Source organism: Heterodontus francisci, chromosome 44 (genome assembly GCF_036365525.1).
Source record: "Heterodontus francisci isolate sHetFra1 chromosome 44, sHetFra1.hap1, whole genome shotgun sequence".
Taxonomy (NCBI): domain Eukaryota; kingdom Metazoa; phylum Chordata; class Chondrichthyes; order Heterodontiformes; family Heterodontidae; genus Heterodontus; species Heterodontus francisci.
This window is the reverse complement of record NC_090414.1, coordinates 20557127-20581456: the sequence shown is the minus strand read 5'-3', so window position 1 is coordinate 20581456 and position 24330 is coordinate 20557127. Positions and strand designations below refer to the sequence as shown.

Genomic DNA, 24330 nt, shown 5'->3' with positions numbered 1-24330 from the left:
ACATTGCTGTTTGTGGGATCTTGCTGCGCACAATTGACGAAAGCACTTTGGGGTATTGGCTTGTGAGAGGTGCTATGGAAATGCAGGTCTTGTGTGTCTCCAAACGCTGATTTATTAAGTGACACTGTAGTCCCTGGTTGCCACAGAACTCATCGTCCGACTGTTCTCTTGCTTATTGCGCGGCACTGCCCTGACCTAGAGAGGGTCCAAGGGGGCCCAGAGCCGGGGTCAAAGACTTTCAAATGGAGATTCAATAAAAGCAATAAAAGTTTTGTCATCTCTCTCTCTCCACCCCATGCTCGCTCGTTCTCTCCCCCTGTTTGTGCTCACGCACTTTCTCTCGTTTGTGCGTTCTCTCTTCACTTCTCATGTGTACTCTCTCTCTCTCTCTCTCTCCCCCCTCCCTCTCACTTGTGTTCTTTCTTTCCCTCTCCCTCCCTCCCTCTGAAGCCAGTGTGAAGTTTGCAATCTGAAATGGTCTTTCTCTCTCTCTCCCTCCCTCTCTCGTGTCCGTTCTCCTGGCAGTTTCCTCGAGTTATAACCCAGGGAGTTTAACCGAGGACAGCTTCCAAGTAACAACAACCCTGACTCCCGGCCCGCCCCACCCCACTGGGGCAGGAACGCAGGCTCCAGATTGGTTAGGCACACTGTCAATCATTTCCGGTGGGCGTGTCCCCTGGGCAGGACATGTGATTTGTGCATCAGTTGGATTGTTTCCATGACATCGCGCTTACATAACCGATTATATCATTGACCACCTGACATTCCAATCCAGGAATCACCATCTTCCCCCCCACCCCCCAACCCACCCACTTTCAAATCTGCAGCTTGGCATCTTAACGTAGTATTTCCAGCACAGACACAGGCCATTCAGCCCATCCGCTCCGTGCTGGTGTTTCTGCTCCACACGAGCCTCTTCCCACCCTCTCTCCATCTTCTATTCCTTTCTCCCTCATGTGTTTATCCAGCTTCCCCCTTAAATGCATTGATACTATTCACCTCGACCACTCCCTGTGGTAGCGAGTTCCACATTCTCCCCACTCTCCGGGGAAAGAAGTTCCTCCTGAATTCCCGATTGGATTTATGACTGACTATCTTATATTGATGGCCCCGAGTTCTGGTCTCGCCCGCAAGTGGAAACACCTTCTCTCCGTCGACCCCCATCAAAGCCCCTTTCATAATCTTAATTTATCAGGTCACCCCCCCCTCAGCCTTCTTCTTTCTAGAGAAAAGAGCCCCAGCCTGTTCAATCTTTCCCGACGGTTATAACCTTGTAAATATCCTAAGCACCTTCTCCAGTGCCTCGACATCCCCCGTTTTCCCTCCTGCTCTGCACCTCTGCAGTTTGAGCAGGTATGGTAACGACACTTTGAAAAGCGTCTCACCTGCAGTGAAAAGGACAAAGCAGGAGCCTGGAGGATATTTACCTCTAAGTAGCTGCGTCACTGAACAAACAGTGTGAAGGACAGAAGTGTCTGGGGGGAGTGGGGGCAAGAGGAGAGGGGCCTCTCAGCATTCAAGATAACAAGAATGTGTGCCTATTCATTTGGGACAAGCGTTGAGCTACCAACATCATTTATTTCACACAATTCTTAAAATATTAAATCACATTCAAAATATATACATCAATAAATAGATGTTAAAAATATTTGCTTCGGGTTTTAATTGTGATGGGTCCACCGCAGCTCTTCAGGGTGGGATACCCTTTTAAAAGGCGGTGCCTCAAAGCCTATCCCTGCTCCTGCATGCTTGTGATTGGAGCAGAGCTGTGATAGACAGCTGTGCCCACCCATGGCTGCCCAGCTGTCAATCAGCAGGGGCCCATCATTTAAAGTGGCTGCTTCATACATACTTTGACTTCCTTTTTTAACCATTTCTTTTCGGGAGTGGTGGGGAAAGACACTCCAGGACGGAATAGCCTCGGATCCATTTTCTGGCACGATGGCGGCTTGCTAATTATTCCCACCTTCCCTGTCATCCAAAACCAAACAGACTGCAAAATAAGACCACTGCAAAAGGGGAGGGAGCAGTGGGTTCAGCAACCCCACCCCCAGTTCATTTCCCCCTCCCCTATACCCATGCTGTCTATGGGCCCATCATTACCCCTCATCCCCCACACCCCATCCCTCTGTGTTCCTGCCCTTCCAGTGGTCGAGTTGCGTCCACCCTCACTCCCAGCGTGTCTTCAAGTCCCTGGCCCAGGCCTAGTCCATCATGGCCTCCAGCATCTCCAGGAACAACCTGTGCATGGGGACTTTCCCCTCCAGTTTCAGGCTGTGGAAGTGCTGCTGGGCCTGGTTGGCGGTCTGCCGCAGGAGGGGGAGGGTCATCAGCAGCTTGCCGGCCCTCTGCGGCTCCCCGGGGTGCTGGGCCGCCTCGTACTCCAGCAGGGCCTCGTGGAGCAGGTCCTGCAGCCGCTGGATGGCCTGAAGGTCATTGATGTGGACAGAGTCTGCAAGGGGGCAACAAAGGGCCGGTCAATTGACTATCTCCAATCCGTGCTTCCCCCCATTTCCTTTCCTTCACCCACTATTTTATAGAGTTCACAGCACAGAACCAGGCCATTCGGCCCCTCTGCTCCGTGCTGGTGTTTCTGCTCCACATGAGCCTCCTCCCACCCCCTCTCCATCTCCCCCCATCACCATCATCTTCTATTCCTTTCTCCCTCATGTGTTTATCCAGCTTCCCCTTAAATACATCGATACTATTCACCTCAACCACTCCCTGTGGTAGTGAGTTCCACATTCTCCCCACTCTCCGGGGAAATAAATTTTTCCTGAATTCCCCATTGGATTTATTAGTGACTCTCTTATATTGATGACCTCGAGTTCTGGTCTCGCCCGCAAGTTGAAACATCTCTACGTCTACCCTATCGAACCCCCTTCATAATCTTAAAGATCTCAATCAGGTCACCCCTCAGCCTTCTCTTTTCTAGAGAAAAAAGCCCCAGCCTGTTCAATCTTTCCTGATAGGAATAACCTCTCAGTTCTGATATCATTCCTTAGATCTTTTTTGTCCCTTCTCCACTGCCTCGATCTCCTTTTTTATAATACGGAGAGCAGAACTGTTCACAGTCACTCCGAGTGCGGTCTAACCAAGGTTCGATACAAGTTCAACATAACTTCTCTGCTTTTCAATTCAATCCCTGTATTAATGAACCCAGGACTTGCTTTGCTTTTTTTAAGGCCTCATTAACCTGTGTTGTTACTTTTAGTGGTTTGTGTATCTGTATCCCCAGATCCCTCTGTTCCTCCACCCTGTTGAGACTTTTTTATTCGTTCGTGGGATGTGGGCGTCGCTGGCCAGGCCAGCATTTATTGCCCATCCCTAATTGCCCTTGAGAAGGTGGTGGTGAGCTGCCTTCTTGAACCACTGCAGTCCGTGTGGGGTAGGTACACCCACAGTGCTGTTAGGGAGGGAGTTCCAGGATTTTGACCCAGCGACAGTGAAGGAACGGCCGATATAGTTCCAAGTCAGGATGGTGTGTGGCTTGGAGGGGAACTTGCAGGTGGTGGTGTTCCCATGCGTCTGCTGCCCTTGTCCTTCTAGTTGGTAGAGGTCCTGGGTTTGGAAAGTGCTGTCGAAGGAGCCTTGGTGCGTTGCTGCAGTGCATCTTGTAGATAGTACACACTGCTGCCACTGTGCGTCGGTGGTGGAGGGAGTGAATGTTTGTGGATGGGGTGCCAATCAAGTGGTGGTGAGGGAGGAAATTCTAGTGGCGGGGCGTGGACAGCTGAATGGTTTTGTGATAAAGGCTGTGGAAGGGTTTGAAAATGAGGGGAAGTCTTTGGGAATGAAAAGGAGGGACACATCCTGCAAAGGAGAAGGGGGGAAACGGAGGGAGGCACAGCGGCTAAAAATCTAGTGTGTGTACACACTTGCTGTCCAACCTCCTGTTGTCAGAATTACCATTCACACCTCTGCCTGAATAGTTAATACTGAAAATACCTCTGATCATTTACAGTGGAAATCCTGTATGTAAACAGTTGCCTGTCACGGTGTACTCACAACCTCCAGCCCACAGGAGTCACTCCGGAGCACAGTTTTGAAGTTTTCCACGGAAGATTTCCTGGTTTAATTTATTGTAAAATGGTGTAAATTTTTCCAGGGTTCTAGTGGGTCAGAGTTCACACTGTGCAGTTTAGCCCTGTACTTTTCCTTCGTACCGTCAAACAGGCTGTGTCAAACCACTGCAGGAGTTTGACAGAACTGAATTGCTGCTTCTAATATGTCTCAATATTCTAGAATAATACAAACTCTGTCTGCTCTCTCACTGGGCTCTGTACTGTAACTCTCTCTGCTCTCACCCTGGGCTCTGTACTGTATCTCTCTCTCCCTGGGCTCTGTACTGTATCTCTCTCCTCTCTCTCTCTCCCTGGGCTCTGTACTGTATCTCTCTCCTCCCTCTCTCTCTCTGGGCTCTGTACTGTATCTCTCTCTCTGGGCTCTGTACTGCAAAACTCTCTCTGGGCTCTGTACTGTAACTCTCTCTCCTCTCTCTGGGCTCTGTACTGTATCTCTCTCTGCTCTCTCTTTGGGCTCTGTACTGTAACTCTCTCCTCTCTGCTCTCTCTCTGTGCCCTGTACTGTATCTCTCTTCTCTCTCTCTCTGGGCTCTGTACTGTATCTCTCTCCTCTCTCTCTCTCTGGGCTCTGTACTGTATCTCTCTCCTCTCTCTCTCTGGACTCCGTACTGTATTTCTCTCCTCTCTGTCTCACTCTCTCTGGGCTCTGTACTGTATCTCTCTCCTCTCTCTCTGGGTTCTGTACTGTATCTCTCTCCTCTCTCTCTGGGCTCTGTACTGTATCTCTCTCCTCTCTCTCTGGGCTCTGTACTGTATCTCTCTCCTCTCTCTCTCTGGGCTCTGTACTGTATCTCTCTCCTCTCTCTCTCTGGGCTCTGTACTGTATCTCTCTCCTCTCTCTCTCTGGGCTCTGTACTGTATCTCTCTCCTCTCTCTCTCTGGGCTCTGTACTGTAACTCTCTCTGCTCTCTCTCTGGGCTCTGTACTGTATCTCTCTCTGATCTCTCTCTGGGCTCTGTAGTGTATCTCTCTCTCTGTGCTCTGTACTGTAACTCTCTCTGGGCTCTGTACTGTAACTCTCTCCTCTCTCGCTCTCTCCCTGGGCTCTGTACTGTATCTCTCTCCTCTCTCTGGGCTCTGTACTGTAACTCTCTCTGCTCTCTCCCTGGGCTCTGTACTGTATCTCTCTCCTCCCTCTCTCTCTCTCTCTGGGCTCTGTACTGTATCTCTCTCCTCCCTCTCTCTCTCTGTGCTCTGTGCTGTATCTCCCTCCGGGCTCTGTACTGTATCTCTCTCCTCTCTCTGGGCTCTGTACTGTAACTCTCTCTGCTCTCTCCCTGAGCTCTGTACTGTATCTCTCTCCTCCCTCTCTCTCTCTGGGCTCTGTACTGTATTTCTCTCCTCCCTCTCTCTCTCTGTGCTCTGTACTGCATCTCTCTCCTCTCCCTGGGCTCTGTACTATATCTCTCTCCTCCCTCTCTCTGGGCTCTGTACTGTATCTCTCTCCTCTCTCTCTCTCTCTGGGCTCTGTACTGTAACTCTCTCTGCTCTCTCCCTGGGCTCTGTACTGCATCTCTCTCCTCTCCCTGGGCTCTGTACTATATCTCTCTCCTCTCTTTCTCTCTCTGGGCTCTGTAGTGTATCTCTCTCTGGGCTCTGTACTGTTTCTCTCTCCACTCTCTCTCTCTCTCTCTCTCTGGGCTCTGTACTGTATCTCTCTCCTCTCTCTCTCTCTCTCTCTCTATCTCTCTCTGGGCTCTGTACTGTATCTCTCTCCACTCTCTCTCTCTCTCTCTCTGGGCTCTGTACTGTATCTCTCTCCACTCTCTCTCTCTCTCTCTCTCTGAGCTCTGTACTGCATCTCTCTCCATTCTCTCTCTCCCCTCTCTCTGGGCTCTGTACTGTATCTCTCTCCTCTCTCTCTCTGGGCTCTGTAGTGTATCTCTCTCCTCTCTCTCTCTGGGCTCTGTACTGTTTCTCTCTCCACTCTCTCTCTCTCTGGGCTCTGTACTGTATCTCTCTCCACTCTCTCTCTGGGCTCTGTACTGTATCTCTCTCCTCTCTCTCTCTGGGCTCTGTACTGTATCTCTCTCCTCTCTCTCTCTGGGCTCTGTAGTGTATCTCTCTCCTCTCTCTCCATCTAGGCTCTGTAGTGTATCTCTCTCCACTCTCTCTCTCTCTCTGGGCTCTGTACTGTATCTCTCTCCACTCTCTCTCTCAGGGCTCTGTACTGTATCTCTCTCCTCTCTCTCTATCTAGGCTCTGTACTGTATCTCTCTCCTCTCTCTCTGGGCTCTGTAGTGTATCTCTCTCCTCTCTCTCTCTCTGGGCTCTGTACTGTATCTCTCTCTCTCTGGGCTCTGTCCTGTATCTCTCTCCTCTCTCTCTCTGGGCTCTGTACTGTATCTCTCTCCTCCCTCTCTCTCCGGGCTCTGTACTGTATCTCTCTCCTCTCTCTCTCTGGGTTCTGTACTGTATCTCTCTCTCTCTGGGCTCTGTACTGTATCTCTCTCTCTCTGGGCTCTGTACTGTATCTCTCTCCTCTCTCTCTCTCTGGGCTCTGTACTGTATCTCTCTCCTCTCTCTCTCTCTGGGCTCTGTACTGTATCTCTCTCCTCTCTCTCTCTGGGTTCTGTACTGTATCTCTCTCTCTCTGGGCTCTGTACAGTATCTCTCTCTCTCTGGGCTCTGTACTGTATCTCTTTCCTCTCTCTCTGGGCTCTGTACTGTATCTCCCTCCTCTCTCTCTCTGGGCTCTGTACTGTATCTCTCTCCTCTCTCTCCCTGGGCTCTACTGTATCTCTCTCTCTCTGGGCTCTGTACTGTATCTCTCTCCTCTCTCTCTGGGCTCTGTACTGTAACTCTCTCCTCTCTCTCTGGGCTCTGTACTGTATCTCTCTCTCTCTGGGCTCTGTACAGTATCTCTCTCTCTCTGTGCTCTGTACTGTATCTCTCTCCTCTCTCTCTCTCCTCTCTCTCTGGGCTCTGTACTGTGTCTCTCTCTGGGCTCTACTGTATCTCTCTCTCTCTGGGCTCTGTACAGTATCTCTCTCTCTCTGGGCTCTGTACTGTATCTCTTTCCTCTCTCTCTGGGCTCTGTACTGTATCTCCCTCCTCTCTCTCTCTGGGCTCTGTACTGTATCTCTCTCCTCTCTCTCCCTGGGCTCTACTGTATCTCTCTCTCTCTGGGCTCTGTACTGTATCTCACTCCTCTCTCTCTCTCTGGGCTCTGTACTGTAACTCTCTCCTCTCTCTCTCTCTCTGGGCTCTGTACTGTATCTCTCTCTCTCTGGGCTCTGTACTGTATCTCTCTCTCCTCTCTCTCTCTCTGGGCTCTGTACTGTATCTCTCTCCTCTCTCTCTCTGGGCTCTGTACAGTATCTCTCTCTGTGCTCTGTACTGTATCTCTCTCCTCTCTCTCTCTCTGGGCTCTGTACTGTATCTCTCTCCTCTCTCTCCCTGGGCTCTGTACTGTATCTCTCTCTCTCGGGGCTCTCTACTGTATCTCTCTCTCTCTGGGCTCTGTACTGTATCTCTCTCTCTCTGGGCTCTGTACTGTATCTCTCTCCTCTCTCTCTGGGCTCTGTACTGTAACTCTCCTCTCTCTCTCTGGGCTCTGTACTGTATCTCTCTCTCTCTGGGCTCTGTACTGTATCTCTCTCTCTCTGGGCTCTGTACTGTATCTCTCTCTCTCTGGGCTCTGTACTGTATCTCTCTCCTCTCTCTCTCTCTGGGCTCTGTACTGTATCTCTCTCCTCTCTCTCTGGGCTTTGTACTGTGTCTCTCTCCTCTCTCTCTGGGCTCTACTGTATCTCTCTCCTCTCTCTCTCTCTCTCTGGGCTCTGTACTGTATCTCACTCCTCTCTCTCTCTCTCTGGGCTCTGTACTGTATCTCACTCCTCTCTCTCTCTCTGGGCTCTGTACTGTATCTCTCTCCTCTCTCTCTCTCTGGGCTCTGTACTGTATCTCTCTCCTCTCTCTCTCTCTGGGCTCTGTACTGTGTCTCTCTCCTCTCTCTGGGCTCTGTACTGTATCTCTCTCCTCTCTCTCTCTCTGGGCTCTGTACTGTATCTCTCTCCTCTCTCTCTCTGGGCTCTGTACTGTATCTCTCTCCTCTCTCTCTCTCTGGGCTCTGTACTGTATCTCTCTCATCTCTCTCTCTCTGGGCTCTGTACTGTATCTCACTCCTCTCTCTCTCTCTCTCTGGGCTCTGTACTGTATCTCTCTCCTCTCTCTCTCTGGGCTCTGTACTGTATCTCACTCCTCTCTCTCTCTCTGGGCTCTGTACTGTATCTCACTCCTCTCTCTCTCTCTGGGCTCTGTACTGTATCTCACTCCTCTCTCTCTCTCTCTCTCTCTGGGCTCTGTACTGTATGTCTCTCCTCTCTCTGGGCTCTGTCCTGTAACTCTCTCTCTCTCTCTGGGCTCTGTACTGTATCTCACTCCTCTCTCTCTCTCTCTCTCTGGGCTCTGTACTGTATCTCTCTCCTCTCTCTGGGCTCTGTACTGTATGTCTCTCCTCTCTCTCTCTCTGGGCTCTGTCCTGTAACTCTCTCTCTGGGCTCTGTACTGTCACTCACTCTCTCTCTCTCTCTGGGCCCAGCAATGGGACACACACGTACCTGAGTTTGCCAGCGCCAGTGCTTTCAGAGTGACAAACTCCTCAGTTTCCAGATTCAGACTCTTGTAGCGCTTCACGAGCTGCAGGATGGAGCAGTTGAGTTCCGTGAGGCCGGACAACATTGAGAACTCCTTGTCCATGACGTAATCCTCCGCATAGATGAGCTGGTCCTCGTAGGGCAGGGAACGGTAAACAATGCCCAGGAGCAGCACCTCCATCCACACACTCTGCAACACACTCATCTGGTCCTCCAGGGTCAGGGAGGAGAAGCCTGAGAGAGAGGGGGGTGGGGGGGAGGAGGAAAGTGACAGATACATGAAGGCACCACAATCCATCCTAACAGCAGCACAGAGGGCCGCAAAAACCCCTTTCAACGGCGGACGGTCTGTCGTGAACCACCCCATCTCGGTATCAAGGTGGTGTGTATCTGGGGCAGCTCATTGATCACCTGGGTCTGATCGCGACTCCCCGCACAGTCAAAGAGCCCAGCCCCCACCATTCCCAGTTCCGCAGTGGCTGAGGGTCTGAAGGGAAGTGCGCCCTGGCAGGGGTCGGTACGTCAGGAGAAGCAGAGACTTCAATCAGCGGTCTGACTCGGACAGGTCAGCTGGCTGGGAAATTAGAACTGGGACAGTGTAGAGGGAACTTTACTCTGTATCTAACCCCGTTTTTTTTTAGGTGGCCTTTATACCCCAGGCCCCTTTTATATAATCTATGTCGAGGGGGCCTTTATTCCTCAGGCCCCCTTTATGTACATAATTTTAAAATAACTTTATTAAAACCAGATAAATAAACAAAACTCAAATTAAAATGCCATTCTCGGCGTCGACAATGCACTCCAGTCCCTGCGGTGCCCACCGGTCGCGGAAGGCCTCAAGCGTACCGGCGGACACCGCATGCTCCTTTTCCAGGGACAACCGGGCGCGAATGTAACCGCGGAAGAGGGGCAGGCAATCGGGGAGGACGGAACCCCTCCCCCGATGGCCCGCAGCCTGGGCCTGTGAATTGCCACCTTGGCCAGGCCCAGGAGCAGACCGACGAGGAGATCCTCCTCCCGGCCCAAGCCCCTCCGCACCGGGTGCCCAAAGATCAGGAGCGTGGGACTGAAGTGCAGCCAGAATTTGAGGAGCAGCCCCTTCAGATACTCAAATAGGGGTTGCAACCTCGCACACTCCGTATAAACGTGGAACACGGACTTGTCCAGGCCGCAGAAAGTACAGGTGGCCTGGGAGTCCGTGAACCTACTTAAAAGTCGATTGCACGGGACTGCTCTGTGCAGCACCCTCCACCCCAGGTCCCCGATGTAAAGGGGGAAGACTCCCGCGTAGAGAGACCTCCATCGGGGTTTCCCCTCGCCGCCAGATGGCAACGCGGACCGCCAGGGCGTGTCCAGCCGGCTGACGAGGGCGAGGAAGTGGAGAGTGTGCAGGAGCAGCCCGTACAGGAAACCCCTCCGCGACGATTGGAATGGCACGGAGGGCATTTCTGAGAGGCGGCTCGGGTTTGCGGGACCAGCTCCAAAAGAGGGTTTTGGGGCCACGGTCCGATGAGCAGTTCTGGTCGAGCGGGGGTCAGCTCGGCCGGGATTGCTCCGCACTCCCGAGCCCCCTCGCCACCCACAGTGAGGGGCGTCCCGAGGGTTTCAGCTACTCCTCTGCCCACGGGACCGTCCCGGAGTCGGCCGCCCGGACAGCCGAGGCGCTCTCCTCCGCCGGCGGGGAAGCGCCCTGACTGGAGGCGACCATGTTCCAGACTCGGAAAAGATCCCGGTAAAAGACAGGCAACTCCCTCAGAGAGGCGCGGCTAACGGACTCCACCGGGAGCTGTCTGTCGTCTTGAAGGCAGTGACACTGGCGGAAAAAATACGTCGCCAGCGCACACCATCTGGGAGGATGCTCGACGTACAGGTATCTCTGCAGGGTCCGAAGGCGGAGAGTCGCAGCCTGGGTGCAGACGCACACCAGCGACTGACCGCCCTCCTCAATCGGGAAACTCAGGACCGCGGCAGAGACCCAGTGTTTCCTCTTGCCCCAGAAGAAATCGACGAGTTTCTTCTGGATCTTGGTGGCAAATAGAGGGGGCGGGGCCAAAGTGACCAACCGGTACCACAACATGGAGGCCACCAGTTGGTTTATGACCAACGCTCGGCCCCTGTAGGAAAGCACTCGGAGCAGTCCTGTCCAGCGCCCCAGCCGAGCGGTGACTTTCGCCTCCAACTCCTGCCAGTTTGCCGGCCAGGCTCCCTCAGCGGGGCTAAGGTGGACTCCCAGATAGAGGAGGTGCGTGGTGCTCCACGCAAAAGGTGTCATCTCCTCCGTCAGGGAAGCCACCCGCCACTGACCCACCAGGAGTCCGGAACATTTCTCCCAATTGATCCTCGCGGAGGACGCGGCAGTAAAGGTCTGCTGGCAGTCGCGCATCCTCCGCAAGTCAACGGGATCTGTGACTGCGAGGAGCACGTCGTCGGCGTAAGCCGAGAGGACGACCCGCATGGCCGGCTCGCGCAGAGCCAATCCCGTCAACCTCCTGCGAAGCAGGCACAGGAAGGGCTCCACGCAGATGGTATACGATTGGCCGGACATGGGGCATCCCTGACGCACTCCTCTCCCAAAGCGAAGGGGCGCCGTCAAGGACCCGTTAACTTTGACTAGACACTCTGCGGCAGCGTATAAAAGCCGGACATGGGCCACGAAATGCGGCCCGAGTCCGAAAGCGCGCAGAGTCCCGAAAAGGTATTCGTGATCCACCCTGTCGAACGCCTTCTCCTGATCGAGGGAGAGAAAGGCGACCGACTTACCAGTCCTCTGGGAAAGATGGATCAGGTCCCGGACCAGGTGGATGTTGTCCTGGATGGACCGGCCCGGGACCGTGTCGGACCCGTCGGGGTGGATCATGTGGGCCAGCACGGAGCCCAGGCGGGTAGACATAGCCCGGGCAAAGATCTTATAATCTGTGCTGAGGAGGGAGACCGGACGCCAGTTTTTAAGCAGGCGGAGATCGCCCCTCTTCGGCAGCAGGACGGTGACCGCCCTGCGCCACGAGAGGGGCATCTCCCTGGTCGCCAGGCTTTCCCCCAGGACCCGCGCGTAATAGTCCCCCAGGACGTCCCAGAACGCCCTGCGGAACTCCACGGTCAACCCATCCAGCCCTGGGGATTTGCCCCTCGAGAGCTGGTGGAGGGCGCCAGTCAGCTCCGCCAACGTGAGCGGAGCCTCCAATCCTTCGGCAGGTCCTCCCACAAAACTCTGCGCGCATCCTCGCTGGACGGATCCGGAGAGAACAACGCACTGTAATAAGTCCGGACCAGGAGGCCCATTCCCTCCGGATCCGTGATGGAGGATCCGTCGTCGGCCAGCAGCTCGACGAGCTGCTTACGGACCCCCCGCCATTTTTCCAGCGAGTCGAAGAAGGGTGAGGCGCGGTCCAAATCTTCCAGGATCTGGATCCGCGACCTCACGTACGCGCCTCGGGACCCTGTGAGCTGCAGGTCCCTCAGCGCGCCCTTCTCTTTGTACGCCTGCCACAGGGCCGGGTCCACGACGGCATGACCGAGGCGGGACTCCAAGTCGAGCACCTCCCTCTCAAGGCGCCCGATCTCGGCTTCCCGCCTCTTGGTCGACCCCTTCGCGTACCCCTGACAGAAGACGCGGATGTGAGTCTTGCCCACATCCCACCATAGCCTCAAGGAGGGGAAGCCCCCCTGCTTCCTTCTCCAGTCGTCCCAGAATCGACAGAACGAGTCCCGAAATCGCTCGTCTTCCAGCAGCCGGTTGTTAAAGTGCCAGTACGCGGACCCCGCCCGCGTGCGGAGCGGAGTGAACTCCGCCCACACCAGGCGGTGGTCCGAGCACGGCACCAGCCGCATGGAGGCCGCCGAGACGCGGGAAACGTACGCCTGCGAAATGTAGAGGCGGTCGATTCGCGACCCCCCTCCTCCAGACCTCCACGTGAAGGCGCTGGAGTCGGGATGGAGATTCCGCCAGACGTCCACCAAGTTAAGGGAGCTGATCAGTCCCCTCAACTTCTCCACCGACGCTTGGCTGCGCTGGGGTCCGGAGCGATCCCCCACCTCGAGGGTGCAGTTAAAATCCCCCCCGAGGATGATGCACTCGCCGCTATCGATGGAGCTCAAGAGAGCGGACACTTCTTCAAAGAAGCGCGCTTGCAACGCGCCGGGCCTGGGCGCGTACACGTTCACAAGGTGGAGCGGCACGCTACCCAGGCGAACGGCGAGGTGGAGCAAGCGGCCTGGCACTAGCTCCTTGACCCCCAAGCTTTCCGGCTGAAAAGTCGGGGCCAACAAGATAGCCACCCCACTAGAAATAAGGGTGAGGTGACTCATGTAGACCCCACCCTGCCACTCCAGGAGCCAGGTGGCTTCGTCTCCCAGAACGGTGTGGGTTTCCTGCAGAAAGCTCACCGCGTATCTCCCTTCCCTGAGGACTGAGAGATTGTGAAATCTGCGGTAAGACCCTCTGCTGCCATTGATGTTGAGGCTGGCTATGGTTATCTTCATGTCAAAGGTACTTAAAACCCGTCACCGACACCTCACTGTGAGGAGGGAGTGGAAGTGCACCTGGCCCTCCACTCCCCCAGCAACCCATTGAGGAACACATTAAACCAGCGCCTCTCAACCAGTTTCACGCCCGCGCGCTTGCCCGTTATCTTCAGGGCGGCATGGACAGACTGGATGATCAGCGCCAGATTCGACCAGCGGTCGAGGGCCAGCTGAACTTTATCGCGGCAACCCCTGCAAGCCGCGAGGAAATCCTGGAGTTCCGCCGTGGGGATGAGAGGAGATTCGGTGGGAGGCACGAGGGACTCCACCACCTCACTGGCGATGGAATCAAGATCATCCTCCGTGCACCACACCGAATCCCCATCCTCCTCCAGGTCGTCACCGCCAGCGGCCGACACATCCGCGCCAGCTGGTCCCGCCTCCGTCACGATCCCACCCCCAGGATCGATGGCGGAGGAGTCCTCTCTGGGTTCTATTGTAAAACTGGAGCCTGTGGGCGCCAGCAGCCCAGGACCCCCCTCCACCTCCGTCCCCAGGCCAATGAGTGGTCCAGGGGAGACATAAGATCCCGACTCCGGAAATCCAGCCGGAGCAGAGACCGGAGGCGGAGAGAGGAGGCCATCTCCCGCTCCGCCAGCACCCACAGGTCCAGCAGATGGGGCAGCATTCTCAGTGCTCACCGGGTCGGGTGTTTCCTGGTTGGTGGTGGACTCCGGCTGGGAGGGCTGACCCTCTGGGGCGTCGCCCTCCCCTTCATTCAGGACACCCAACACAGTAGCAGTGGCAGAATGGGCGGCGTCCCCAGGCTCCCTCACCACAAGCAGGGCCCCACTTACTCCTTCAGGAGGGGCCTCACGTACCGGGGCCATCCCCTCCCCTCCATCCTGAGGAATAGGGAGCTCCTGCCCGGACTTTGTAGCCTTGGTGGTGGCGGTAGGGGGAACCTGAGGACCTGAAAAACAGGAGGCAGCTCCCCTCCAACAGATGGGCCCTGCACCTCAGGGCCCTGTGTTATTTCTGTGGAGGGGTGCCTTCTCCTCTTTTTCCCACTAGGGCGCGGAGGCTCAGAGATCTCCATGTCATCAGAGGCCTCCGCCTCCGCACCCTTTTTTTCCTTTTTAGTCACCCTGGGCCTGAGCCCAGCCCTGGGACAGGTGGATTCCATGGGAATGGGCTTTGTGCTGAGCTGAGGCTCGGGTTGAGTCAAAGTGTCCAGGGGACGCGCCTCATGATGTTTCTTTTTTCCCCGCGTCTTCCTTCCGCTCGGACGGACGCTCCCCTCCCCGCCGGAGGGTGTGAAAACCACAGCCTCTGGAACCGACTGAGCGGTGTCTATTGGATGTGTGGGGGGAGTGGGAGGAGGTGCTGTGGAACCACTCTGGGCCGCCGAGGTGGAGCTGGTGGCCGGGAGATTGGGGCAGTTCTTCCGAACATGCCCCACCCCCTTGCAGACGTGGCACCGCGCCCCATCCGAGGTCCGGAAGACGCGGTAGGCCGTCCCCTGAATCTCTATACCGAAGTGGCCCTCCAAGACCTCCTCCCGCGCCAGCTGCATGAATAGCTGGCGGCGGAAGGAGTAGAGATGTTGGAGGCTGTGCTCCCGAAGACCGAGCGGGACTGGGGTGATCCCTGACCTCACCTCCCCCAGATGGTGTAGGTGGGGGAGGAGGAGCTCATCAGGAATGAAGGGTGGGACGTTCGACAAGGTTACCCGATGTGCAGTGGCCCCCAGAGGGTCCACTGGCAGGAAAATCCCACCCACTGTGAGCCCCGTACTTAGGGCGAGGGACACAGCCCGCTCGGTCTTCAGGAAGAACACAGCCTTCCCATACATCTTTGAGGCTGCAACAATGGCCGAGGGGCCGACAACCACGGCCATTGCCTTAACACAAGCCTCAATAGTCATATTAGGATGAGTGTAACTCTTCACCCAATGCTTTGATGTTAAGATTTTAAATGGTGACGGGGCCACAGGAGCAGCTGTCGCAGCTGCTGCAGCATAGGAGGGCCCCGCCACCGGAGAGAACTGAGAAGTCATGGGGTAGAAGAGTTACAGGTACTTTGTTGAGAGCAAAAAAAAAGAGCAAATACAATAAATCAAAAAAGCAACCCTTAAAGGATGTAGCACAGGGAAGAGGCTGAGGGAGAGGAAGGCCAGGAGGAATCAGTCTTTGTTGGTATTTTAAAGAAGTCTTGTAGCTGGTCTTCCAGTTGGGAGGGTGAGGTGATGTCTTCACCTGGGTCAGCTGTAAGCTGCCAAGGCACACACCTCCTTCGATGTTCAGATAAGAGAAAAGAGAAGAGAAGTCTCTTCACCTGGGCAGCTCCAGCTGTCCCAGGCTTAGTAGTTGGGGTGGGGAGGGAGCTCCCTATCCAAAGATGTTAAACACAGGAGCTCCCTATTGAAAAATACAGCCCCACCCAAGGTCTTCAGGTCTCTTCTTTCCCCACCCCCAACAATCAATGAAAAAGGCTTCAGGATAAAACTATCTCACAAAAGAGTTTCCAGTTCTTCCAGTTCTCTGCCTTCCTTCCTTTGTTGAAATTTGGAAAAAATTTTTGTTTCAGTTTGAGTCTCCCTCTTGCAGCAGTCACACAGCCTGCAGCCTCCAACCTCTGCACACAGCCACAGTCAGCTTCACCTCGTTGATGCACTCAGGCTCCCAAATCAGAGAGCAGCCAATCCCACTGCTGTACCTGTCCTGGGAGTGTTTGATGGGGGACAGTGTCGAGGGAGCTTGACTCTGTATCTAACCCCTTTTTTTTTTTTACTGTACCTGTCGGAGTGTTTGATGGGGACAGTATAGAGGGAGCTTTACTCTGTATCTAACCCCCGTACTGTACCTGTCCTGGGAGTGTTTGATGGGGACAGTGTAGAGGGAGCTTTACTCTGTATCTAACCCCCGTGCTGTACCTGTCCTGGGGAGTGTTTGATGGGGACAGTATAGAGGGAGCTTTACTCTGTATCTAACCCCCGTGTTGTACCTGTCCTGGGAGTGTTTGATGGGGACAGTGTAGAGGGAGCTTTACTCTGTATCTGACCCCCGTACTGTACCTGTCCTGGGAGTGTTTGATGGGGGACAGTGTAGAGGGAGCTTTACTCTGTATCTGACCCCCGTACTGTACCTGTCCTGGGAGTGTTTGATGGGGACAGTGTAGAGGGAGCTTTACTCTGTATCTAACCCCCGTGTTGTACCTGTTTGAGCTACGAAATTTAGAACAGAGCTGGGAGAAACAGCGATAAAGTAAGACAGGAAACGTGGGGAACATTGAAGAAGTAAAGTGCTGGCTGGACAAGGTGGAACGTTGAGGGAGTGAGTTAATGTGCTGAGAATTTCCTTTAAAATTGAACAGAGTGACTTTGACACAAATAGCTGCATCTCATCCCAGGCCTGGCTCGAATTGCTGTTTGTGTGTTTTCCTGCTTCAGTTTTATAAATTAATATCTTTGCGTTCAGCAGCTTCATTCAACCACCTCTCATCGTGTCAAGGCCGAGGCATTTAGTCTCTGAGCAATTGACGCCGATTCAAACTAACTTGACCCCAGGCAGCGCCATGAGGCTTAGACTGACTAGGCCGGGCTCCCCGTCCTGAAGTGGGGGGGGCGGGGGGTGGGTGGGATCTCTCCACCTCCACTTGGCCTAACTCCGGTTATTTTTCCCAATCACAAACCAGAAAATTCCCAGTGCCTCTTCGGGAGACTCTATTATCCTGGTGCAAAGGCAAGCTAACTGTGAAATGATTAGATTTTTAAAAATTTGGTCAACACCCCTAGTGCCCTCAGTGGGAGCTCAGATTCTGCAAGGCCAGTTTGTTTTGTGCTGTGACTCCCAGTTTTCTACCAGGCCGAGGTTCAAGGCGGTTTAGACACAGTACTGCAGGTAAGGCCGAGCCAGTGATAAGTAACAGCTCAGCAAAGAAGTTAACCTAAATCTTTATAAACCACTGGTTAGGCCTCAACCGGAGAATTCAGTCCAATTCTGGGCGCCAAACTTTAAGGAAGCATGTCAAGGCTTCGGAGGAGATTTACCGGAATGGTCCCAGGGATGAGGGACTTCAGTTCATGTGGAGAGACCGGGAGAAGCTGGGATTGTTCTCTTCAGAGCAGAGAAGGTTAAGGGGGAGATTTAATCGAGGCGTTCACAATCAGGAAGGGTTTTGACGGAGTAAATCAGGAGAAACTGTTTCCGGTGGTGGGAGGGTCGGTAACCAGAGGGACACGGATTGAAGATAATTGATCAAAGAACCAGAGGGGGAGATGAGAATGCTTTTTTTTTTTACACAGTGAGTTGTTGTGATCTGGAACGCGCTGCCTGAAAGGGCGGTGGAAGCAGATTCAATAGTAACTTTCAAAAGGGGGAATTGGATAAATAGTTGAAGGGGGAAATTTGTAGGGTTATTGGGGAAAGGGCAGGGGATTAATTGGATAGCTCTTTCAAAGGGCTAGTACAGGCTCAAGGGGCTGAATAGCCTCCTTCTGCGCTGTCCAATGCTACAGTTCCTCTGCTGTTTCTGGAATTCAATAGCAGGCCATCCCTGATTGTGTTCTCGACTCTCTCCGGCCACCGAGTCCCTCCGCTGTCGTCCTCCTCCTCACTGCCTCGGAGGGTCACACAGGCCGACAGCCAATCAAGCAGCCCCGAGGAGACGCGGTGGAGGACGGCCTGCTGTTTGGCTCCGAGCGCGAGGGATCCCGAGGAGCGGAATCCCGAGGAGCGAATTCCCGAGGAGCGGTACCTGGGATGTGCTTGGCCCAGCCGATGATGACAACGAGCTCCCGGTCAGCCAGGTCACAGAGCGTGGTGACGGCTTTGATGTAACTGTCGGGCACCGTGGGATCCGGCATGGCATAAAGCTTCTCTGGCTCTGCTGCCAGCAGGTAGGTAATGACCTTGTTCACCGAGGTGCCTGGAGTGGGAGGGAGGGAGAGGTAGGGGGCGGGGAAAAGAGATTAGTTTGCTCTCGGTCGCTCCACCACCTTCTTGCCCCTTTTCCTTTTTTTTTTTTGAGTGTATCAAATCCTGCACCCAGCACATGTCTGTCACAGCTTAAACCCCGCCCCCCCCTCCCCCACCCAGGCCTCGTGTACCCCGAGCTTCGCGCCCCGGGCCTTGCATTTCAGGCCTCTCGCCCCTGTGTCACATTCTATTACACATACTGAAACCAATTTTCAAATAAAGCCTGCGATTCGCAACCCGGTCTCTGCTGCTGCCTGACTGACCTCAGCAGCTGACAGGCAGCCACAATCCCCCTGGATTTGCCCCAAGACGAGTGCGGTGGAGGGGGAGGGGGCTATCCTAACCCGGCTGTGCTCCCCAGACACGTCTGTAACTCCATCCCCCTCTCCCTCCCCAGCCCCGCCGAGCAGCTACCATGTTCCCCGCACCCCCCCGCACAGGGCGATCTTACCCGCTCTCTTCGCCGAGGGGAGTGGCTCCAAGCTCAGGTAGGCTGTGCTCAGGGTGTCAGGCCTCTGTTTATACTTCTGTCTCCCGCCCCGCACACGGTCTAACCGGACGCCTGTAAGAGAAGGATCGCACGATCACTAACCCGAGGCTCACCACCCACAGACACCCCCACCCTGTGTTTCAGAGAGAGAGAGAGAGAGAGTGACTAGCATTTCTACAGGGTCTTTCACCACCTCAGGACATTCAGAGGAGCAGTTGGGGCCAGGGGTGGGGGAATGAGGTGTTTGGCCTCAGTGCCTGTGTGGGTGGGGGTTGGGGGGGGTAGTGGGGGAGGGAAGGAATTGGATCATGAGGTTAAAGGTCAAACGAGCGAGCACGCGACGAACTCTGACCTTCCTTCATCATCCCGACACTCAGGCATTTGGTGAACCGGCATGCCTGGCAGGATTTCCGCCGACGCTTGGTGATCTCGCAGTCACTGGCAGCGGGACAGCTGTACTCGATACTTCCTGGAACAGAGAGAGCGACAGAGTGAGGGCGATGCCTCCCCTAGCCGACCAGCACCCACCGCGCACCCCCCCCCCCCCCCCCCCCCCCCCGCGGAGAGGTCAAAGGGCTCGTTTACCTTGGATCGTGCGTTTGAAGAAGGCTTTGCAGGCCTCACAGGAGGCCACGCCGTAGTGATAGCCCGAGGCCACGTCCCCGCACACCAGGCACAACCTCTTGACCAGCGAGCTCAGAACGTGCTTGCACTGGACCCGGGCCAGGTGCTCCCCTCCGCGCCTCTCCTCCGGCCCCGCGTACGGAGGCGACTCCCGGCCCTGGCGGCTGGAGTCCGATGAGCTGCTAGAACTGCGCTGGTCCGGGCTGGGTGGCTCCCTCTTGATGTAGGCCAGGCTCTCCCTGCTGCTGCAGTGCTCCTGCAGGGACATCCCCACACGAACCTGCTGTCAAATTCCACACCGCTGTATTTATCCAAATTCTCCTTCTGCATCCCCCCCCACCGCCGCACGACCACCTCAGGCCTCTGGACAGGGACAGGGGCCTGAATTTAGGCCTCAGTATTGAGACAGAGGCCTGGATTTAGGCCTCAGTATTGAGATATGGGCCTGGATTTAGGCCTCAGTATCGAGACAGGGGCCTGGATTTATGTCTCACGCCTGTAGAGCTGGGGCCTGGATTTGGGCCTCAGTATCGAGACAGGGGCCTGGATTTAGGCCTCAGTATCGAGACAGGGGCCTGGATTTAGGACTCAGCCCTCTTTACAGATGACAGGGGACTGGATTAGGCCTCAGTAACAAGACAGGAGCCTTGATTTAGGCCTCTGACCTCCGTTGGCAAGGGGCCACATTTCAGTCAAGTTTGACTCTTAACAGGCAACTTGAGGAATACGTTACCAGGCCGCGATTTGGGCTGCGGGCACGCGTTGAAGCCCAGCCCGAGGTTGCTCGGGGTTTGCGGGTGCCTGGGGTTGCCACAATATCCCAGAGCTGTGCATTGTTTCGATGCATTGAAGGGGCAGGAGATCAGTCAGATGTGAGGGGAAATCTTCAGAAGGAGGGAGAGAGGGAGTTGAAAGGTGTGTCTTGTCACTGTGTGTACTCTGGTTCAAGAAGGAATGCTGAATTGACGTGTTTGAACAGCTCACGGTGTCCTTGCCTTGCCGAACAACATGGGAGAGACTCAGCTCTCCAGCTTTCTTTGTCTCTTTCTCCACTCAGTCTTTCTCCACTTCTCCCTCCCTCCCTCCTCCTCAAGGCAACTCCCCCTTTCTCAACTCCAACTCAATCTAGCCTCGCCACCCGAGCACTGGGGATTATTTAACTCCAAGCATCTCCCAAAACAGTCTCCGAGTTTCTCTCCCCTTCAGCCGAGCTCCTGGGTCCGCCCTCCCTGTCCCCCGCCTTGGGCCCCCTGGGGAATAGGGATTGTTGGGGGGGGGGGGGGGGTCACGTGCTGGGTAGGTTGGAGGGAAGACTGCGCGCAGTAGCGTGGAGAGACTCCTCCTCCCATCTGCCGCTCACGAGAGAGCAGACACCACTGCCCGAGCGTCCGTCCTTCCCGGCTGAGGCTATTCGACTGCATGGGGCGTCGGGGCCCAGCTAACGCTGTGCTGGCCTGCGGGGCCGCACACCAGCCCCTCACAGCCATGAAGCGTTGCAGTGCAGGTAAACGCGGAGCCAATTTGTGCAGAGCAAGATCCCACAAACAGCGATGCGATAATGACCCAGATCATCTGTTTTTAGGGACGTTGGGTTGAGGGATAAAAATTGGGCCCGGGACTCCGGGGAGAACTCCCTCCCCGCCGCCCCCCCCCCACCACTCTTCTTCCAATGGGATCTTTTACCTCCACCCGAGAGGGGCAGATGGGGCCTCGGTTTAATGTCTCATCCGAAAGATGTGGGTTGTATGAAGTACCCACCCCCACTGTGCTGGGGGGAGGGGGTTGATGGGGTAGGGGTTGGGGCCGAATGGCTCAGCTACCCAGTCACTGATTCATACCTGTCAGTAGATTCAGGAAGGAAGCACTGGGCGGGTTAACTGAGAGAGGCCTGCGAGGGCTCGGTGATCCAAATCCAGGAGCAGAGCCCGGCTGAGGGCAGGGCCCTTGCACTGACAGGCAAAGCAACCTCTCCCTCCTCACCCTCTGTTCCCTCCTCACCCTCTCTCCTCCTGTTACTTCCTAACCAAGCCTGGCAGCTCATGAATATTCAAGCAGCCCCTTGGTGGGAAGGAGCCAATCAAACGTCACCGGGAGGAGGTGGGGGGTGGGGCCGGACGGGAACTAGGCCCTTAACCCTTTCACTGCCCGATTGGGCCCGGAGAGGGCCTTGGACCCAGTGAGAGCAGAAGTGAGGAAGCTCCTCAGACCCTACAGTAAATGAATATTATACAGCAAACACAGTGGCTCTGGGACAGCTGGATGGAGTGGGCGGGGGGCTTCATGAGTTCAAACCCCCACCCATGCCGGCTAATAGGCCGCAGCTGGCCCAGGAGCCCTTGGGGTAGGGGGAGAAGAAATTCAACCGGGATGTCCCCCACCCACCCCGGACACTGTCCCGCGTGTCAAGCCATCTGGAAGGCCACACGCAAGGACCAACGTGTCTCAGGAGACCCACCCCTTGACGTACTGTCCAGTCTTTGCCCCACCCCAACTCACCCACCCCCCCCCCACCAAGCCTGGCACCGAGCCCCCATGGCACAGGAAGATCCCAGTCGGCCACCTGTGCCGAGTTAGAAAGAAAGAAAGGACTTGCATTTCGAAAGCTGGAGTCGGAAGAGTGGGGGGCCACTGTCAGCCTGAAACTGACACTCAAAGAGGGCCGGGCGGAGGAGAGTGAATGCGAGGGCAGCAGCCGAGTCACCTGACAGGAGGCCGGGTCAAAGGTCATGCCTGGGAGCCCCCCCCCACCCAAGTCCAAACTCTAGGGCGTGACCTGTGACCACCAACGGGTTCAGCGACTGCAATCCCACACGGCCAACTACCACCGCAGTGAGGAGCTCATTTCCTTCGACGATCCCCTTTCCCCTCCTCTCCTCCCGCCCCTCCCCCGCCACCAGTTTACGGTCGGTATTCCATTCCTGAGGACCGGGAGCACGGCTGAGCGGCCAGGAATGGCGTCCAGTCACGCCGCGATTCCCCGCGTGGTCGAATGCCAGCTCGGGACGTTCGTGGCCCGAGGGTGGGAAGAAGTAGGTTGTGGGGTGGGTGGCGGTGGTGGGAAGAGTGGGTCTCCTGTGAACGCGAGGCCCCACAAGGACGAGCGGCGGAGGCAGTTTCCACTCACCTGACCGGCGGGATTTGAAGGTCTTTACAATGGCACCCGGTTGAGCTGATTTTGTTCCAAGCTGGAGTTCAGTGTGTCTCTGCTCGGTTAAAGGACGAGGTCACTGTCAGATTGAAGAAGACTCACCGTGGCAGGGTGACAGACTGTATCAACTGGACAGGGTAACCCAATCTTCATCGAGAGAGACAGACAGAGAGAGAGAGAGAGAGAGAGAGAGAGAGACATGAACTTTGATCACTGGCCAAAGATTAAAAGCAACCCGTGTCTGATTTCCCTCACGAGACGACACTTTCCGAAGGGGATTAACCCTTCCCTGCCCCACACCATCTGACACCACAGGACGGAGCCATTCAGCCCCTCGAGACGGTGCCAGCTCTTTGAAAGATCTATCCAGTCAGGCATAAAAAACATTCTTCTCTTCTCCCCCCTCTGGTTCTTTTCCCAATTATCTTCGATCTGTGTCCCTCTGGTTACCGACCCTCCTGCCAGCGGAAACAGTTTCTCCTGATTTACTCCATCAAAACCCTTCCTGATTGTGAACGCCTCGATTAAATTTCCCCTTAACCTTCTCTGCTCTAAGAAGAACAACCCTAGCTTCTCCCAGTGTCTCCACCTGCAGAGCTTTACTCTGTATCTAACCCCGTTTTTTTTTTTTTTTCTTTTTTTTTGTTTGTGGCCTTTATACCCCAGACCCCTTTTATATATTTTATGTCGAGGGGGCCTTTATTCCTCAGGCCCCCCTTTATATACACACTTATATTTTTAAAATAAAAGGGGCCGACAACCACGGCCATTGCCTTAACGCAGGCCTCAATAGACATTTTGGGGTGGGGATAGCTCTTCACCCCATGGCTGCATGTCAACAATTTAAAGGGTGACGGGGCCACGTGGGCAGCCACAGAAGCTGCAGCTGCATAGGTAGTAGAGGGCCCCGGCACCGGTGATGAAGGGCTTGCCATGATCTAAGAGCTAAACCCACCCCAAATTGTGGACTTGCACACCAAATAACAGCGATTCACCAAAAATATTGAATGTGTATTAAAACAAAGCAAACAAACAACAGGTTAGTGGAGAGGCTGAGGTAATAGAGGAGAGGCAAAGGCAGGCTGGAAGGGATGACTTGCTTTCTGGAGGTGGTGCTCACAGTACACTTAAAACAGTCTTTGAAGTTGGTCTTCCGGTCTTCTGGTTGGGGGAGTCGTCTTCACCTGGGTCAGCTGAAGCTGCCCAGGCACTATCTATCCCCTTCCGTCTGTTTAGCTGGGCAGCTTCAGCTGACCCATGCTTGGCAAATGGTGTGGGGAGGGAGCTTCCCTGTGTGCTTTTGCAGCAGCACAGATTCCTGTTGAATTGGCAGCCCCACCCCTTGTTGTTCCAGCCACTTGTTCTTCCCCCAACAGTCCAAAGTAAATTACTGGTGTTCAGCACCCACCTCCAGACAAAGCCTTGTATCCAACAAATGTCTCTTTCTTCTCTTTAATGGAGACTGTTGTTGAAGTTTCACCTCTGCTCAGTTGCAGCTGCTCTCTCCACCTCTGCAACCTTCAGCTGCACCTCGTTGAGGCACTCAGTATTCCCAATCAGAGAACAGCCAATCCCCTTTTTTTATTTTTTTTTTTGTCGAGGGGGCCTTTATCCCTCAGGCCCCCTTTATATACACACTTATATTTTTAAAATAACTTTATTAAAACCAGATAAATAAACAAAAAACTCAAATTAAAATGCCATTTTTGGCGTTGACAATGCACTCCAGTCCCTGCGGTGCCCACCGGTCGCGGAAGGCCTCAAGCAGCTGGCCGAGCTTCCTTTCAGTTAATTCCACTGGTGCTGGGTTTCCAACAGCCTGTCCTGTCAACTGATTGGGCAAAACGCCATCCGGGGAGGAGGAGGGTACTTAAGTGGCATTGAAACAAACACGGATTCAACACACTGACAGTTGCCCCACTATATCCCACTGAGGGAGTGCCGC

General features: G+C 54.8%; 1 protein-coding gene across 7 annotated transcripts; it reads right to left on the bottom strand.

Annotated features, from left to right (window-relative positions):
* Positions 1-1558: 1558 nt before the first annotated feature.
* On the bottom strand, positions 1559-22591 carry esrra (estrogen-related receptor alpha). Of its 7 annotated transcripts, none has more exons than XM_068021627.1 (7): positions 22362-22590; positions 19199-19520; positions 18966-19082; positions 18575-18685; positions 17903-18073; positions 8648-8917; positions 1559-2452 (listed from the first exon to the last, which is right to left on the bottom strand). In XM_068021627.1, the coding sequence occupies exons 2-7, from the start codon at positions 19503-19505 to the stop codon at positions 2205-2207; spliced, it is 1224 nt and encodes a 407-aa protein (XP_067877728.1). In that variant the 5' UTR covers positions 19506-19520; positions 22362-22590; the 3' UTR covers positions 1559-2204. The 7 variants fall into 7 exon arrangements, with proteins under 7 accessions (XP_067877728.1, XP_067877727.1, XP_067877730.1 ...); XM_068021626.1 differs by having other exon boundaries at positions 19199-19517; positions 22362-22589; XM_068021629.1 differs by lacking the exon at positions 22362-22590 and adding an exon at positions 21076-21248.
* Between the last annotated feature and the right edge of the window lie 1739 nt (positions 22592-24330).